The sequence below is a fragment of the Diabrotica virgifera genome, chromosome 4 (genome assembly GCF_917563875.1).
Source record: "Diabrotica virgifera virgifera chromosome 4, PGI_DIABVI_V3a".
NCBI classification, from domain to species: domain Eukaryota; kingdom Metazoa; phylum Arthropoda; class Insecta; order Coleoptera; family Chrysomelidae; genus Diabrotica; species Diabrotica virgifera.
This window is the reverse complement of record NC_065446.1, coordinates 167,314,868-167,334,560: the sequence shown is the minus strand read 5'-3', so window position 1 is coordinate 167,334,560 and position 19,693 is coordinate 167,314,868. Positions and strand designations below refer to the sequence as shown.

General features: G+C 31.0%; 1 protein-coding gene across 2 annotated transcripts in view; it reads right to left on the bottom strand.

The window, feature by feature from the left end:
* Positions 1-2,343: 2,343 nt before the first annotated feature.
* Positions 2,344-19,693, bottom strand: part of LOC114342827 (uncharacterized) — a 117,165-nt gene continuing 99,815 nt past the window's right edge. For both annotated transcript variants that reach the window (XM_050649785.1, XM_028293637.2), the window contains 3 exons: positions 17,923-18,988; positions 7,866-8,035; positions 2,344-2,691 (listed from right to left, as the gene is read on the bottom strand). In XM_050649785.1, the coding sequence (XP_050505742.1) occupies positions 2,438-2,691; positions 7,866-8,035; positions 17,923-18,968 (1,470 nt within the window). In that variant the 5' untranslated portion in view covers positions 18,969-18,988 and the 3' untranslated portion in view covers positions 2,344-2,437. The remainder of the gene's footprint in view (positions 2,692-7,865; positions 8,036-17,922; positions 18,989-19,693) is intronic.

Here is a 19,693-nt window from a genome sequence, read left to right as displayed (position 1 = left end):
TAGTTCTTCCATTCATAAGGAGTTTAGTAGCAACTTGGTTTGATGTAACCTTGCAAAGTTGTTTATGTTCTTTTGGATTACCGCTAAGTTTTTTTACAAGGTTCCATGCTATTTTGCGAATATGTCATGTCCATTTTTTCCAGGGTTCCAATCCACTTTTCCTTTCTGGCTTGACTTAGCTGCTGGAGTAAGATTGCTCCGCAGTCAACCGTTTCTTGGCTAAAAGGGTCAGTGGAATAGAGGGTTTCGTATGTTCTCATTAGTTCTTTGGACTCGCTGGGAACATAGTATTGCCTAGATCCTCTGGGGATAGCTTTTCCAGACACATTTTTTATTACCTCCACAAATTTTTCGTAGTTCTCTACTTTTGGCTCAAGACGTAGCAGCTCAGAATCTAGCATGTGTGCATACTTTGCCAGTTTGCCTTTTTGAAGAGGTTGAAGGTTGACGATGTTAAAGTTTCTACTTACCCTCCAGTTCAAAGTTGAACTTGTGCCAATGGTTGCTTTTACTTGGGGGGTGAAAGTCACGCGCGTTTATAATAAGTCCGGAAATGAATAAACTGACAACTTATGTTCAATAGAGTTTTTTAGTAAGTCATTGCTTTATTTGTGATTAAAATTTTTATTTTTCGGCAAAATAACCAAGTTTTCAGGCCGTCTTTCACAAATAACCCAAAAACTAAGTATTTTTTTCCAAAAAAAATATCCTCAGCAAAAATGTACCATAGAAAAAACGAAAAAAGTTTTGTATTCGTGAAGTCTATAGACCCAACAAAAGCAAAGTTGTAGCTCATCAAAAATAGTTTTTTATTCCTAAAATTACAAATCGAATATTTCAACGTGGTATATCAAAAAATTAAGAACTGTTCGAGAAAACCCCATTGAAACTTTTTTTAAGTGTTTAAAAAAGCTTTGTTTTTGTTATTTTATAAAAGTTTCTAGCAATAAAATTAAGCGAGTTAGGCTCAAAATCAAAATAGCCTCTTTTTGGTAAAAAAAAATCTTGAAAATCTTTCCCAGCTTAGCATTCCAAATGAAATTATTCCTTACCAATTTAGAAATAGTTTACTTTACTTATATTTTTAAACAACTTAAAAAAAACACATTTCCCTAGGGAGGAAAAGTAAAAGTGAGGTCATGGTATTTGATTCATGAAATATAACTTACTGACGCCCTGTACAATATCTATTTTCTATTAGGTACGTAAGTATCTACACATTTTAACGTTTATGTATAAAACACCCTGTATTTTGCAGAATCATAAAAAACAGTAAATTGTTATTTTGATTTAACATATGTTTACATTAATAATTTGACTTATATTTGACAGTTGACAGTTATATTGTACCTCCTTGTTAGTTTTAGTTTTAATAAATTTTGTTGGTTAGTTACATAAATAAGTTGTAAAAATGAAAAAATGACTTGTTATTTGAGGAAGGTGGAAAAACCATATGTATAACATGGGAGTAAAGTGCCTTTTCCTCCCTTGAATGATTACTGCCCTACGCTACGCGTCGGACAGTAAACTCCATTCTCGGGAGGAAAAGTAGCATAATCCAAAAATAACTTAAAAAATTCAATTTTCGGACTTTGTCTGCCCTTTCAAAAATTTCTAGTGGCGGAATTTTGTACCGGTGAATGTATTTAGAAATAAACGTACCGTGTTTTCAGTAAAATGTGATTTCATTTATAAATATATATGTTTTATATATTTATAAATTTATTTTAATGTTTTTATAGTACAAAAAATCGTTTGCTGTAACATACTAAGAATATTAGTATGTACCTACGTAAAGTTGACTTTAATCGACATTTTTTTACCTAGTTCCTTCTATAGTTGATTTTTTAACCAAGAGGAGTAAACTAAAAAGACAGATTCACACCCAAGAAAGTTACTAGAAAAGTCACCAAATTCATCTTTTTTTTTCGTTGATCATATCAGATAATCCATAAATATTATATTATACTAACACATCGCTAAAGAGTTCTAAAAACAACTGTTTATATATAAAAGTAGACTAAAAATCTAAAAATTAAGGGAATAATGCAGAAAACACAAAAAATCGCCGATATACTTAATTAACCTATAAAATGACAGAGGTGAAAAAATTTGATAAATGTCATTAGTGTCAAAATTTAATAACAATGGAGTAAACTTGCCTGCGGTTGGACCAATTAGAAACAAGCATTACGGCGCGGTAAATTTGAATCACTCCTCTTGGTTAAAAAACAAACAATAGTACCTTCTTTTTGAACTTATTCTTTTTGTTAGCCTCGCAGTTGTATGTGCAAATCTAGTCAATGGTATGGATTACACAGTAAATGGGGAATGTTCTGTATGTCATTTTATGTAAATGTTTATTTATTTAACAGAAATATAAAAAATAGCTGCAAGAAAAGAATAATTATAGAATTAAATAAATATAGAACTGTTTTTAACATTTTCTTTTGGAGCGGCGGCAACGAACGATTTCTATGTACTTTTCTATCGGTACAACATCTCCATCAACAGTAATAACTCTTAAATTATTAGCAGAAACCAGAGGATTGATATGGGGATTGTGAAGTTCGGTTATTTGGGTAGAAGATGCACAAGCGGAATCTCCACTGCTACCCAATTTTCCTGACCAATATTCATTTCCTGGCAAAGCATTTCCATCCCAAGCGTATGATACCACCAGCAGTTTATCTAAAAATATATTGCATATTATTTATTGTATTTTTACGGTATTTACTAAATCTAGGAGCATATTACTTCGAACAATGACATTTTTTAAACCGTAATTTTAAGTAAATCAATAGTAGCTTAAAGACGTAGATGTCTTAACTGTAATAATAATCTTAGTTTTAGTTTAGTTATAATCAATATTAGTAATCATATTGAAGTGGGAAATCCTTACTTCAATACGAGTTCAACCATATTAAGCAGTTGGTATTTTATCTTCATTTTTATTTATTAAGCGCAACAGGCCTTGTAGGCCTTGGGCTAAAATGTTAACATTTCTGATTACATAAATATCTAATAAATAACTTAATATAACTTACATAACTTATAAATAATTTTTTACACTTCAGTCTTTTTATATATTTTTATTGCCGGTTTTTTTCCAATACCGTTTTCACGTTTTAATTTAATTTAATATTTCGCGAGATATTCTATTTGTTTATAAGCCAAAAAATTGTTTATAATTTTAAAATATTCCTGAGGCCTCTTAAATAGTCCAATTTCAATTCTGTAAAATACATTAGATAGGTACAGTGTCTTTTTATACAAAAATCATAGTTATTCTTATGTATCATAATTATTGTGGTTATTATAGCGACCGTAAAGTTTTAATCAACAATTTAATTGTTGCTAAACTGTTCATTCCATTTCCATCGGCTTCTGGAATTATAATCTATACGAAAAGAGCTTTGATATTACCAAGTTATTTAATTATTGATGAACAATTACTTATCTAAAATTTTAGTTGAAAATTAAAGATTTTGTTGGAAAAACCCGCATTTCCCGGGGAAAATTTTCGTCGAAGTAAATTGGGAAAAACACGTCTCTATGCAGAGTTTAGTTACAATGAATTTTTATTTGATTGTTTTTGGTTTAAAGTTAAAATCTTTAGAGTTATAGAGCAAAAATTTAAAAAAACACACACGATTTTCGGACGCCATTTTGTTTATAAAAAAAGTAGCACACTATCTGTGAACTTTGCATACCTATATCATTAATATATACAATCATAAGATTAGATTCCAGCAATAAAATTGCTGGTAAATAACTTTTCCCAAAAATGGCCTATTATCCGATAATCTGCCCAAACTACAAACTATGCCTGGGAATTTTTCGAATTTTTTTAATTAATTGCATCTCATCTAAAAAAGACAAAAACGGAAAAAATACGTTTTTGGTGTGGGGAAAGAGAGAAGAGGTAGAGGGTTAGAATTACGCTGAACCTTATTTTTTAATCACATAGAACGTAAAAAATTGAATTCTGGGAATGAGGGCATTTTGCCTCTCTGAATGGAGAGTTGTACCTAGTTGTACCCTTTAGTTGTACCTAGTTTGAATAAAAAAATTTACAGAGACGATTAGGTGATTTTAGACTTTTTTTATTTATTTTAAGATGTTATTGACCACATAAAATCGAAAGTATTGTATACTGTTGAACTAGTATTGAAGTGGAGAATTCAATAAAGGTGAAATAAAGAGGATGTTGTATAAAAGACTAAACTTACTAATTTACTAATAATATGAGAAAAATGTTAAATCTGGCACCAAATTTCAAATTTTGCTATTGCAAAATAGGTGTATATTTATTTGTTTCGTATTACTATCCATTTAAGAGGTAATTAGTTCTTTTGTTCCACTCGTATAATAAATATATGACAATAAAACTGTTGATACTGGATCTTATAAAAGTGAGGGTTGCTAATGTTTACTCTGTAAAAAAAAACTCAGCAATGCCCACTGATCCCAACGAATAAATCGGAGGTTCTAGAAATAGAATCGGATGGATAGAATAAAAAATGATGAGGTACCTATTTCAAAGAGTGAAAAAAATGTGTGAGCTATTGACAACAATATAAAGCAGAAAACTTCAGTTCTCCTTAAATACCATGAAGTGGTACTGCTGAAAATATAATGAAAGGCAAAAAAATGAAAAAAAGAAATGTAGGCTGAAAAAGATCTGGAACTTAAGTGAATGGTGTAGCTGTAGTTCAAGTGAAATTTTTATAAAAACAGTTAATAAAGACTAATCATTAAACAGGGTGTCCCGAAAAGATTGTTCATAAATTATACCACAGCGTCTGGGGTCAAAAATAGGTTGATTGAACCTCACTTACCTATATACGATAGTGCACACAAAGAAAGTTACAGCCCTTTGAAGTCACAAAATGAAAATCGATTTTTTTTTCACATATCAAAAACTCTTAGAGATTTTTTATTGAAAATGAGCATGTGGCTTTATTATGGCGGGAACATCTTTATAAAAAACAAGAGTGAAATTTGTACACCCCATAAAAATTTTATGGGGATTTGTTCCCTTAAACCCCCCCCCCAAACTTTTGTGTACGTTCCAATTAAATTATTGTTGTGGTACCATTAGTTAAACACAATATTTTTAAAACTTTTATGCCTCTTAGTATTTTTTCGGTAAGCCAGTTTTTATAGAGATGCGGCTTGTTTTTTAATATGTTTATATACAAATTTTATGGGGGTTTCGTTCCTTTAAACCCCCCCCCCCCCCAAATACTTGTGTACGTTCCAATTAAACTATAATTGTGGTACCATTAGTTAACACAGTGTTTTTAAAACTTTTTGCCTCTTAGTATTTTTTCGACAAGGCATCTTTTATCGAGATGTGGCTTCTTGTTTAATATGGTTCAAAATATACCTAACAAGCTGAAAATGCGAGCATTATCATAACGAAAACTTTGTTTATTTACGTACTTTAATTCATAATATGGAAAATTTGCTATTATGAAAAGTTGTTCAGAATAAAAATTATGTTTTAATGTCCAATTATATCATTCTAATTTAAATGTTGTGAAAATTTATAATTATTATAAAGGTACTTTACTCTTGATCGAAATTCATATTTTGTATATACCTCGTATAAAATTAATAAAATTTGATATATGATGACCATGAATGACCATGATGATGACCATGACTCATAAATCTTAGACCATGAAGAGCTTTTTATAAAGAATAACTTTTCTTCGTCAAATTAAAAATAAAAGAGTTATAAATGAAAATTTTGTTGGTATCCATAATTTGAAAAAAATCTTTAAATATTTTTTTCCATTAGAAAGATGTAATTGCACATATAAGACCATAATTTTTTATTCCAAACAACATTTCATATATTCGGTTCGATAAACTCAGACACAACTGGCTAGTGATTTTAGTCAGTAATTTTGCCAATTCGACAAAAAAATAATTACTAAATAGTTAATAATTACTAAATAATTAGCAATTTTGCCAATTTCGGCAAAATTGGCAAAAAACAAAAAAATTACCTACTAAAATCACTAGCCAGTTGTGTGAGTTTAGCGAACCGATTATAATAACAATTTTCATTTCATAACAAATGGAACAGTCCATTTATCATTAGGTAGTCCCATTAACCCTTAAACGCCCAAGGGTGGGTAAAAAATGTCCACCTAATGCGTATTCCCTTGTAACATATTTATTACGTGTTTAAAAATTTTTCAAAAATTATTTATTGTTAAAAATACAGCCCATTATCGAATGTTAATTTGGTTTCACCGATATTTTTGAAAATAAAAGTAATATCTTGAGTTAAATATGGATGGGCATGAAAAGTACACCCTTGGTAAAACTTGTTACTAAAGGTTTCTCTATAATTTTTCATTGGTAGGAACATAATCCATATAATTATCGACGTATAATTACATTATCGACATAATTATCCGCCAATGAGGAGGCTAAAAGGAAGAATATGGAGAAAATCGACAAATCTGAATTAATGGCTTTTACTGGTATGTTAATTTGGATGTACATTGTAATTTTGTTGTAAGGTTTGCAAATTGTTTATATTAATATTTTAAAAGATGCTGTGTTTATTAAGCATAAGATTCTTAAGTTTAATTCATTTCCAACAACTCTCAATAAATATAGTAGCTATTTTCGAGGTGGACATTTTTTACCCACCCTTGGGCGTACAGGGAACCTATAAAAGGTTGGGCGTTTAAGGGTTAAAGGGGAGGCCGTATACTCGTATAAACCTTTGTAAAGTTATTAGTAAATTATTGCTTTCAAAATAAACTCAAATTGTATTTTTGAACATCTTATTTATTTTATATAATAATTAAATTCACTATCAAATATCACTGATATTTTATTAATACTTAATTTAAAATTTAGTTTGACATTCACGAAATGTCAAACTCAAATGTAAATAACCTATGCTTTGCTTAACAAATTTAGATTGAAAAAACTAGCTACTTACTATAAACGATTTCAGCTGACATGACGTTTAGTGTGTCGGCGGAAAATAAAAGGATTGTGACGTCACATTTTAAACTTTGAGGTCGATTATCTCGAAGACGGTTAGAGATATCGAAATGACGTTTTCAGACTTGGATTCAGAAGACAAAACTACATGAGAATCAATCGATAAATCTACTCTCTCAGGAGCCGCGACGCAATAACACACAAACTTTGCGAATTTATAAACGAAAAGTTTTCGTTGAAAATGTAAATTATAAATAAATTTTCATATTATTACCAGGTGTCTAATAATCGTACTTAACCATAATACAAAGATGTGGTAGATTTGTCAAATATTCAAAATATCTCGATAAAAACTGGCTTTTCGAGAAAGTAGTAAGGGGCAAAAAAGTTTTAAAATCATTGTGTTTAACTAATGGTAGCACAACAATAATTTAATTGGAACGTACACAAAAGTTTGGGGGGTGGGGTTTAAGGGAACAAAACCCCAATAACATTTTTATGGGGTACACAAATTTCACTACAATTTTTTTTTAAATGTTCGTGCCATTTGAATGTCACATGCCAATTTTCAATACAAACTATCTAATAGTTTTGGATATATTGGAAAAAATCGATTTTCATTTTGTAACTTCACACCACACTTGAACACTTTTATAACACCACAAGAAAAATAATGAAAGGAAAAAATATGTATTGGTTGACTTTTGACGAGAAGAATATAATAATAAATAGAAGAATATAATAAATAAATAAATAAACTCTATAGGGTCATTATGATAAACGCAATTTTTTATGAAGCACACAAATATGACTAAAATTGATATTTTCTCTGATTCTATTATTTGAAAGGATTAATATCGCTTTGTTTTTCATATATTACTATTTACCTTGTTCGAGTTTTTCATGAGGATTCCTTTTATTAATTAGTATGGTAATACCGCCTAATGGATGGTTTGGAATGGAAAACTGTTCTCCATCTTTATAATTGCCGCATTTTTCTTGATTTATCCAGGCAAAACAAATGTCGCTTATGTGATTTAGTTGGTTTCCAAGGATTCTAAAAACAATTTAATTACAAAAAAATATATAAAAACAAATAACAATATAACACTGAAAACGTTTGTTTTCTATACTTCCACAAAATAAAATGAACTTCCATCAAGTAACGGTCGAATCCATAAATTAAATAACAATATATAAATGAATTTTCAATACAGAATACCTACATAACTAAGGACGACAAGAGACGATTGGGGTTCTGATTCTGAGACTGTTCTTTTGACGTGCCCATCCCAATTTAGCCCATCCCAATCTGAGTGGCATTTTCCTTCTGCGGACGTGGGCTATAAATTCAACGATTTTTTAGAAAGCTTGTCAATATCTTCAATAAGGTATTTCCTTTTATTTCAATTAAGCCAAAACATTACAAACCCTGGGCTACCACAGGTATCCGCATATCAGCCAAGAATATGCGCTCACTATTCTATATCAAGAAATTTGTTACCAACGTTTCTGTCACTCAATATATCACCAAGTACAGGGTAACCTATCTAAAACTCATCAAATCAGCTAAAAAAGCCTACTATCAAAATCGTCTGGGAAGCTCTAAAAGGGTTGCAAAAGAAACTTGGTCCATAATAAACGATCTTCGAAATAGAACTCACGCAGCTCAAATATTTGCTTTTCCAGACCCTGAAAATCTAAACGATTACTTCGTTAATGTGAGTAAAAATATAACTTCTACTATTTTGCCGCAAAAAGATCCCATTTCCTATCTCCCTAATTCAAGAGTGTTCTCGAATTAATTCTTTATAAGACCATTAGATAAATCTGAACTGATCCAAACAATCAATAGTATCAAAAGCAAATAATCTCCTGTAGCCTGTAGCACTGATAAACTATCCATAAAAATCTTCTCAAATCTCACAGAAAATGTGTTGGAACTCCTCGTCTCACTAATTAATGATTCCTTTGAAAGAGGTAAATTCCCAGAGTGCCTAAAGATAGCCACTATTATTCCTCTTCATAAGGGTGGTGAAAAATCTAATGCTTGCAACTATAGACCTATTGCCTTACTACCGGTACTCTCCAAAATTATTGAGAGACTCATAAAAGTTCAGCTCAGTTCGGCTTTTTAACTAATAAATGTACCACTGATGCCATGTTTTCTGTGCTTCATGAGGTTTACCAAGCACTAAATAATAATCTTTATACTGCCACTGTTTTCTGTGACTATGCCAAAGCTTTTGATTGTGTACATCACGACATTTTGATTCAAAAACTAAATTTCTATGGAATTAGATGTATTTCTTTGAATTGGTTCCACTCTTACTTGAATAATAGGAAACAACTAGTTAGAGCAAATGATACTGACTCTAGTCTTAAAAACATTGTATGTGGAGTACCACAAGGTTCAGTATTGGGTCCCCTACTGTTCCTTATCTTAATAAATGACATCACTAATTTAAAAATCGATGGGAAAATTTTTCTTTTTGCTGATGATACAAGTATCATTTGGAACAACTCAACTATTGCATCTCTTCATACAACCATAACTTCTGATTTGCTTACGATAAAAACCTGGTCTGACTCTAATTTACTCTCTTTTAACGTGGATAAGACAGTAGCATTATCCTATAAAAGTGCTCTTCAACCCCTGCTTGTTAATAACAGCCAGACCTCTGCCGTTGATTCTGTAAAATTTCTTGATATTTTTTAGACAGCATTCTCAAATATATGTATTCTTCATATCGATTTGTTAACCCTTCAGTACTAACACCCCGTCTCTCCGACGACGACATCGCTTGTCGAAAGTGGGCTATTTCCCTTCCTAGAAAATTTTGAAGGTCACCCGTTTATGACTTTTCAAGTTGGGTTTTTCTTTATTAGTATTGAATTCGGCAATTTGCGGCAGGTTGTTATTCGAAAGATATTTAGGCTCAAAGTGTGATTTCCATTTAATAGACTGTTTGTGCCCAGTTCGTCATTACACGTAATGTGCCCCAGTTTGTCAAAAAACATCAAATAAGGGAATAAAGACCAAAAGGAAACTCTTTTGAAATGGCTTGATGAGGTAGAAGATGATAGAAGACGACATAAGCGAAGTGGAATCAATTTGTGATGAAAATGTGGCCACTGACTACATTGCTACACTGTACTAACTATAGTACCTGTCAGTTCTTTTTGTTTTAACATTTTTTAAAACTCTTTTTATTTTCATATTTCTTACTCTTTGTTTAACTCGATTATAAATTTTTAATAAGATTATTTAATTTGTTTAATTTTTATCACACTTTTTTTTTAGGAGCAAAAAGGTACACCAAGAATCCTTCCATTCTTGTTATAATGTTTTTTATTTTAATAAATACAGAAAAGCTAGATTAATTACTGTGTTTTTTAGATAATCAATTTTTTCAGTAAGTCATAGAGATATTTTTTGCATTAAAATATTTAAGAAAAACAAAAATTACCACTAAAATGTTAATTAGTGTCTGTCAGGCGTCTGTCAAGCGGTTAGTTAGTGTTTACGTCATTGATTTAATACGTTAGTACTTAAGGGTTAAGTAAGAAACTCGCCTCAGCCTGCTATGCTACAAGATCTGTTTCGAAATAACTCAATTTAGCATCTTCTAAACTTACATATTTTTCCTTGTTCGAGTCTCATCTTCGATATGGTCTTCCTTTTTGGGGTTCTAGTACAGCTACCCAATTAGATGTTATTTTTCAATTACAAAAAAGAGCAATAAGGTATCTGTTTGGCCTCAGAAGAACAACACATTGCAGAAGTTACTTCAAAGATCACGAAATTGTAACCCTTCCATGTTTATATATTTTAGAAACTGTTTGCTTAATTCGTAAACACATGCATGTCTTTCCAGCAAGGCCTCATCATGACTACTCCACCAGAAATTCAACTTTTGATGTCTATTTACCGATCCCGATTTTATTATATTCCGCAAAAAAACTATACAACCATCTCCCTTTACAACTCAAATCTGCAACATCTTTCCCCAAGTTCCGTAAAACGACAAAAGCTCATCTATCTAAAAGACAATATTATTCAGTAGAAGAGTTTCTTAATGACTAACTAAGAAATTACAGTAATGTACAAGTAACCAAACTTATCTATATTTGGGTGTCACATGCAGCAGCTTAAACCTACAGTTCCTATGTCTGTATTTTACTTTGTTGTATGTTCACTTTGCAATTTCTATTAATTTTTGCAATATATCGGTTTTGTTTTTTTTTTCTATACTTTATTAACTTGTATTTTTTTATATTGACGATTTATCAAATTCCAAAAAATTGTATTTGTTATTGTTATTGTTATTATTTTTTTTTCTGACTTTATGTTAAGTTTTGTCCATAAAATTTGTATAATTTTCAGTGACAATAAAGCATATTTCTATTCTATTCTATTCTAGCCTTTTTTTACCAATTTCTCCTTTTGATTCCTCGTTTCTGACGTTAACCAATTGTATAACTACTCCAATAAACCATTTCGATAGCCATAACTTTATGTTGTTCTGAAGCTATTTCCTTGTGGCATTTTTATGATTAATTATTTATATGGGAAATAAGCCACAATTAAAATAAAAAAAAAATAATTTTATTAACGTTTCGACGCCCAAATCGGGTGCCGTTGTCAAAATACAAAATATTACTAAAATAAACAAAAGTGTTGTTGCTAAGCAAAAAAATTCTTCTAATAATTTATTTAATCTCACTCATTTATATTGGCAATTCAGACATATATTATACATTTTAAAGTAGAAGACTTTAAAATGGTATTGCCAATATTTATGAGTTGCGTTCCTGGGACGACTTACTGAAAGATAGTTCATTCGATTACATGAAATTAACCCCAACTCAAGAATATCCGTCATAAAAAATTATAGCATGTGATATGTCTTTAAAAAGACAAATTCCTCGGTAGAATGCAGTAGGATGTGGTTACCCATACTGAAAGAGGAAGTCAATAAAAAGAAAATACCAAGATTAGTAAGTCAATAATATCGAGCTAGTACATATTTTATATTTTAGTATTACTTATATATCTAGTATTATTAATATTATTTATAATTTAAACATGTTACAAGTCAGAATTTGGTATTATTTTTTGAGAGTAAATTAATGTAAGACCAAATACTTACGATGTCGGGATAGTATCACAAGGTTTTTTCCTGGTTTTCCCTTGTGATTTACTATGAAATCTCTAACTCGAGAAGTTTACTGTCGTTGCATTTGGTTGTCTTTTTAAAGACATATCACATGCTATAATTTTTTATGACGGATATTCTTGAGTTGGGGTTAATTTCATGTAATCGAATGAACTATCTTTCAGTAAGTCGTCCCAGGAACGCAACTCATAAATATTGGCAATACCATTTTAAAGTCTTCTACTTTAAAATGTATAATATATGTCTGAATTGCCAATATAAATGAGTGAGATTAAATAAATTATTAGAAGAATTTTTTTGCTTAGCAACAACACTTTTGTTTATTTTAGTAATATTTTGTATTTTGACAACGGCACCCGATTTGGGCGTCGAAACGTTAATAAAATTATTTTTTTTATTTTAATTGTGGCTTATTTCCCATATAAATAATTAACCATAACTTTATTTCAGTTTTTTTTTGTAGTACCCAGATTTCTGCTCCAACAGTTATAATGCTACGGACTATTGAGTATGAAATTTTTGTTTGCGTATTATTTGTGATGTGGCTGTCCTATACCATCGGATTTAACTGCTTGATACACGTTCTTATTTAGCACGGTCAACTTTTTATTTCTTCTTCTATTGTTACGCTCTTTGAAACTGTAAATCTTAAGAAATTTTCCCTTTGTGCCTTTTATTTGTCGATTTTCGTTTACTTCAATGTTCATTCCTTCACATTTCCTCTTATAAGGTTTAAGGGTCTGTTCTAAAAATATTTTAAAAAGCATTGGCGCTTTGTAGTAGCCCTGTAGCAACCTAACCTTACCTAACCTAAACTCTGTTGTATAATTTCGTCCCCTCCTTTAATCCTACTATATTACTTCTATACATGTTTTCTTCGTTGCTGTTATCATATGTGTAGGGGTATATCTAGATCCTCTATAGCGTTCTACAACTTGGTTCTTGGAACTGAGTCATATGGTTTCTTTAAATGTAATAAATGTATAAATGCACACTTAAAGTCACAATAACAGCAATATATTCATATTAAAAATATTGCAACAATTAATAAAATTATCAGCTTTAACATATAGTGTTAAATTCGTGTGGGTTAAGGGACATTCATACATATTGGGTATTGCGGATTCAATAGGTGAAAATCCACTAAAGCTCTCTCATATATTGATTGAAGAACTTAACACATGTGATCTTTTTGCATTAAGCAGCCTATTAAATGTAAATGGGATAGACGTTGTATTCAGTTCGGTGAAAGTACATGCACTAATTTGTTTAAATTACAAGCAACAGTAGCTGTGAACCAATTTTACAAAGTTGTTGCACTAAGTAGAAATACAGTGTCGACCATCCTAAGATTAAAAGTAGATCATGAATGTTTTCCGAAGCATCTACACAAAATCGGAGTTCTCCCAACAGGAAGATGTGACTGTGGAACTAGCATAGCTGATCTAAATCACCTATTTTTTAACTGTCCCTTATATCTCAATACAAGTCCGTGGCTGCTACAAGAATTGCTGAAAGCAGGTTTAAATACTCACCTAAACTTAAATGTACTATGTACTAAGTGAAGATAACATAAAAAATTTTAAACTAATTATGATATTTCTGCAAAAAGATTAAATTAAAGGTGTGAATGTAAAACGAATCACTTGAATGGATAGGTATTATGTATAAATAAGATATTTCCTGTAATTAATTATATTATGTTGTAACCTATGTTCAGAAAAGAATAAATATATAAAAAAAAAGTTTAAAAAAGTTATTAAGAAATATAAAAAATATATATTTATAAAAAAAATAAAAAATAATTAAAAAAATTGAAAAAAAAATCACTAAGAGGTTCTAAATCTCTGAGGTGTTGAATCGGGTTTAGTTCTTATCGTAGTGAAAAAAAAAATAAAAACAATAAAAAAATAATAAAAAAAGAAGAAAAAAATAACTAGCATAGTTTTATTTAACATAGCAAGTAGAAATTTTTATTTGTAAGCTTCATTTTTTATTATTCTTTTTTTATAAGTGTATACTGTACAATTTTGTATGAATGAATAAGTACTAATTTTTTTTGTAATTACATGGCTGCTAAAGGTTTTAAACCAAGGCCAGAAAACAAAACAAAAAAAATGCACAGTAGATTGCCCCGTTTTTGCCATTCTTTTTTCGATTACTTGTAACGTGTATAGTTGGTCGATGCAAGACCGTACTGCAGGAACGTACTACGCTTGTTCTTCGCCAATTTGACCACTGATATCTCCTTAACGATAGATAGATAACGAACCCAGTCCAGAAATTGAAATCAGGAGAGGAGTTCGGCAGGGATGTATTATGTCTCCATTACTCTTTAATGCATATAGTGAAGCCATTTTTGAAGAAGCATTGCTATCTCAAAGTGAAGGAATAATAATTAACGGAAGATCTATTAACAACATAAGATATGCAGATGACACCGTGATTATAGCAAGCTCTGCTGAACAACTCCAACTACTACTGAACAAAACAAACAATTTCTGTAAAGAATATGGACTAAAAATGAATATAAAAAAGACCAAATACATGATAATAACTAAGAAAACAAACATACAAACAAGCATACATTTGGGAAATGTACCGATAGAAAGGGTTGATAAATACAAATACCTAGGAACCTGGATTTCAGAGAAAAATGATCAAACAACAGAAATAAGGACCAGGATAGAAATAGCAAGAAATGCGTTTGTAAAAATGAAAACAGTTCTCTGCAACAAAGACCTTAGCTTAGAACTGAGAGCAAGAGCTTTGAGATGCTACGTGTTCTCGATACTACAATATGGACTTGAAAGCTGGACATTAAAGCAAGAACACATAAATAAGCTACAGTCATTTGAAATGTGGTGTTACAGAAGAATGCTTAGAATAGCATGGACACAGAGGAAAACGAACACGGAAGTACTGCGAGAAATGGGTAAAGAATGCGAAATAATAAACACAATAAAAATAAGAAAGTTACAAATCTAGGACACGTAATGAGGGGACCGCGATATGAAATGCTAAGACTGATAATACAGGGAAAGATAAGAGGCGGAAGGAGTATAGGAAGAAGGAGAGTGTCATGGTTAAAGAATTTAAGGGACTGGTTTAGATGCAGTTCTATAGAACTCTTTAGAGCAGCGGTGGATAGAGTAAAGATAGTGATGATGATATCCAACCTCCGATTAGGAGACGGCACTTGAAGAAGAAGAATCTCCTTGTAGTTTTATTTTACAACTGTGCCGTAAACCTGTGACCCATTGAAGAGATTGTTCTAATTTCCCTGTAGTTTTCACATCTTCTTCAGTATCCTTTTTAAATATTGATGCAATATAAGCATTTGTCCATTCTTCAGGTAGTTCTTCACTAGCTTACATTAATACACACTTGAAAAAGAAGACATGCATTTCATCGATAAAATTGATGAATTAAGTCGACTTTACACTACATGATTTATCACGTGATTTGTCATATGATTTTTCCCATGACGAGCCGCATGACAATGCTTATGACAAAACGAGCCGTGTAAACAATGCAAAATCATATGACAAATCACACAGTGTAAACATGTAAATTTCACTCCATGATCAAATCATATGACAAATCACATGATAAATCATGTAATGTAAAGTCGACTTTACAAAACGTATTACAGCGTTTTCAATATACACTTAAAAACTTCGTTGTTTTTCACTTTCACTGCCGGCCAAAATAACGTCTCATATTGCTCACTTGTCATGTAAATATGAAAATCCTTAAATAATGACTTTTTTCTAGCTTATGACCATGTTTTTAGCATTTTGAAACACTGTGCGTCCCACACATTTAATATACGATACAAGAATCTCAATAAATACGAATGTGGTATCGAAATGACATTTCTTAATGTACCCTATCAAAACAAGTTTTTTTTTCACATGACAAGCTGTACCGTAGCAGAATATTACTTTTGAAGACTTAAAAATGAATTTTTAAATGAACCTGTACCTACATCAAAGCTTGGTATGATTATACTTACGAAATTCTGCTGGCAAATACATCCATATACACTTTTTCTTGATGAGGTGAAATCTTCCAAACTCCCAATCCCAGACCAACCACATGCACGAACGCAGTATTTCCTGCTTCCTTTGCTCTAAAGTTTGCTTCTAACAATAACGTATCTATCGAAACTGCCAATCTTTTATAGTTATACTGATTATCAAATATACCATCTGGTTTTAATGTCACATATCTTTTTCCTTTATCCTTTAGATCTTTGATAGATTTCAGCGTTTCTTCAAAATCTAAGCAAGCTTCTTCGTAGAATTCTGAAAAGAGTTTATGAAAACTATTTTGAACGTTAGTGCCATAACCATTATCTTTTGTATTTTGTGTTCTGGTAGCCACAATTTCTTGATATTCCATCATATTGTTTTTCTTCATTCGTGGTCCTATTACTCCCACTATTATTCCTTCATCAGCGATAGATGTACGGTCGGTGGAAAATTTTGCCATATTTTTTCTGTCGCCTTGATTTACAAAGTATGAATAAGAACTTACTTCTTTTTGTCCTTTGTGTATCAGGTCGTGTTTCTGCCGAGTATGTCATTATTGGTCTGATGACTGTTTTGTAAATTCTGCCTTTCACTTCTTTTCCGATGTTTGCAACCTGCGGCTCTGTTTCCTTTATTCAGCTGATCTTCCACTTCTGTTTCAAGCTTTCCGTAGCTATATAGTGTGATGTCTAGATATTTAAACTCCATAACTTGTTTTATTATTTTTTATTATTTGACCCTTCAGCTCTAATTTATACCTTATGAGATCTGCTGTTATAACCATGCATTTAGTCTTCTTTTTTTGGGGGGGGGGGGAAATTAACATGCTAAATTTTCTAGCGGTTATATTAAATTCGTGCAGCAGACGTTGTAAATCATCTTCACTTTGAGAGATTAGTATTGCGTCGTCTGCATAGCACATTATTTTAAGCTGTTTTTCTCCCATTTGGTATCCTTTTTTTGTTCTTATTTTTTTATTATTTCGTCCATGATCAGGTTGAACAATAGAGGACTTAGGGAATCTCCCTGTCTTATCCTATTGCCAGTTTCAATTGGGTCAGTTAGTTCTTCATCTACTTTTACTTTTATTGTGTTGTTCTGGTAGATATTTTCGATCGTTTTAATTATTCCTAGAGGTACCTCTCTTGCGTACAATAAATGAATAACGTCCTTTAATTTGACCCTGTCAAATTCCTTCTTAAGGTCCACGAAACATAAGTACATTTTACAGATATTCATAAGACATTTTCCCAGATGAAACATAAGTACATAAGACATTTTACCTGAGACCGATATTCTAGACTCCGATACAGAGGAAATGCTTAGTTTTGTAATATTGTAAATGTATAATAATATGATGTATTACATAATTATTGTTCTTTTTTTGTCTAACTTTGGTTAATTTGTTTATATTTTCTTTGTTTTTTTTTTCGGGGTTTTACGGGGTTAAAATTAGGAATGAAAGAATGATGAGTATTAATCAAGTCCTAAAAACAATATTTTACCATAAGTAACCGCTGAAACAACCATAAATGTTGTAAGAGACTAATAATGACTAGATGAGGAAAAGTATAGTTGACAAAATATATAAAGTATAAATTTGAGATTTCATTGGCCACTCATATTTGTGATCGCGCTAAGCACGAGATATTAGTTTTGAAGACATATAAAAATGAATTATGAAATGTACTTTCAAATATATTAAATATTTATTTGATTATACTTACGAAATTCTACTGGCAAATGCATCCATATACACTTTTTCTTGGTGAGGTGAAATCTTCCAAACTCCCAATCCCAAACCGACAACATGCACGAATCCAGTCTTTCCTGCTTCCTGGGCTCTAAAGTTTGCTTCTAACAATAACGTATCTATCGAAACTGCCAGTCTTTTATAGTAATACTGATTATCGAATATACCATCTGGTTTTAATGTCACATATCTTTTTCCTTTATCTTTTAGATCTTTGATATATTTTAGTGTTTCTTCAAAATCTAAGCAATCTTCTTCGTAGAAATCTGAAAAGAGTTTATGGACACTATTTTGAACGTTAGTGCCATAACCATTATCTTTTGTGTTTTGTGTTCTGGTAGCCACAATTTCTTGGTATTCCATTACATTATTTTTCTTCATTCTTGGTCCTATTACTCCTACTATAATTCCTTCATCAGCGATAGATGTACGATCGGTGGAAAATTTTGCCATATTTTTTCTGTCGCCTTGGTTTACAAAGTATGAATAAGAACTTACTGATAGCAAGGCTGATAATTTTATTTCATCGTAAGAGATGTAATTTTTCAGAACAAGAGGTGGACGTTCGTTTACGGATCCAATTGTTACCCAATCATTTTGTCCTTTCTTTCCATCCAGAAGGACGTACTTATCCAATTTTCCCATAAACATGACTGCTCTATTCTTTAAAAGCCTATCAATAAATTCATATAGACCTATATCTTTATAAAAATTCTGTTCGACCTTAGATCCATATTTTCTTTTAAGTAATATAAATTTACTGTACAGTTCTAATACATTCTCATGAAGCAGACAATATACGGAATATATATTTCGTTCAAGTATCTCCGGAGGAACACTAGCTTTTAAAGATTTGCATCTTCCACTGTCGACAGGAAATTTGACGCTAAAATTATTGCTCCTCGTGATAAAATTATCTAAAGAAACTTTGCTCAAATCTTCTGTAGTTTTGGCTATTAATAAGGCGAATGTTTCGTTTGACCATTCTGGATGTTTAAAGGACCAATCGGGTAAGGCCATATTCTCTGGTATTATTTATTCTGAAAAATAAATTTCGATTAGTGGCGTAATGATATAAATTACTTTAATAAACTAATAAAATTGAACAATCACAAATATTTAAGAATTCAATTATTGTTGTCTTTCACCATTACCTCAGCAATATTCAAACTGAAACTGGATGAATCGGGACAGTTATGCTATAAAATTAATGCGCATTTATTACTCTTAATTTTATTTAATGATACAAGGAAGTTTTAGAGATATACAGGATAATGGAAATATATGGAATAAATTCAATTTCTGAAACAGACGACTTTAAAAAAATATTAAAATACGTCAATTTTATGCCTGGTTGCACCAACAGATCTTAAGCTCCGGCTTAGCTAAGCTCTACTTATAGATAGGGCCTCCTTGAGTATCACTTACGTTGCACCATAATTTTATATTCTTACCTTATTATCAATTATATCTATTATTATATTATGGTATTCTTATTGTAACATATTATAATTATATTATATTAATTCTTATGATATTCTCGACAGCTTAAGATCTGTTGGTGCAACCGGGCATTAATATTTTTGAATGGCCCTCAATAATTGACGTAATCGGCGATTTTTTAAATAATATAAACCGAGGTCATGGGACACCCCATTTGAAAGGTTTTTTAGTCTGCTTTGCAACGATGTATTCATTCTATCTGTTTCTATAGAGTTAACCAAAGTTATGTACCTACTTAGTTA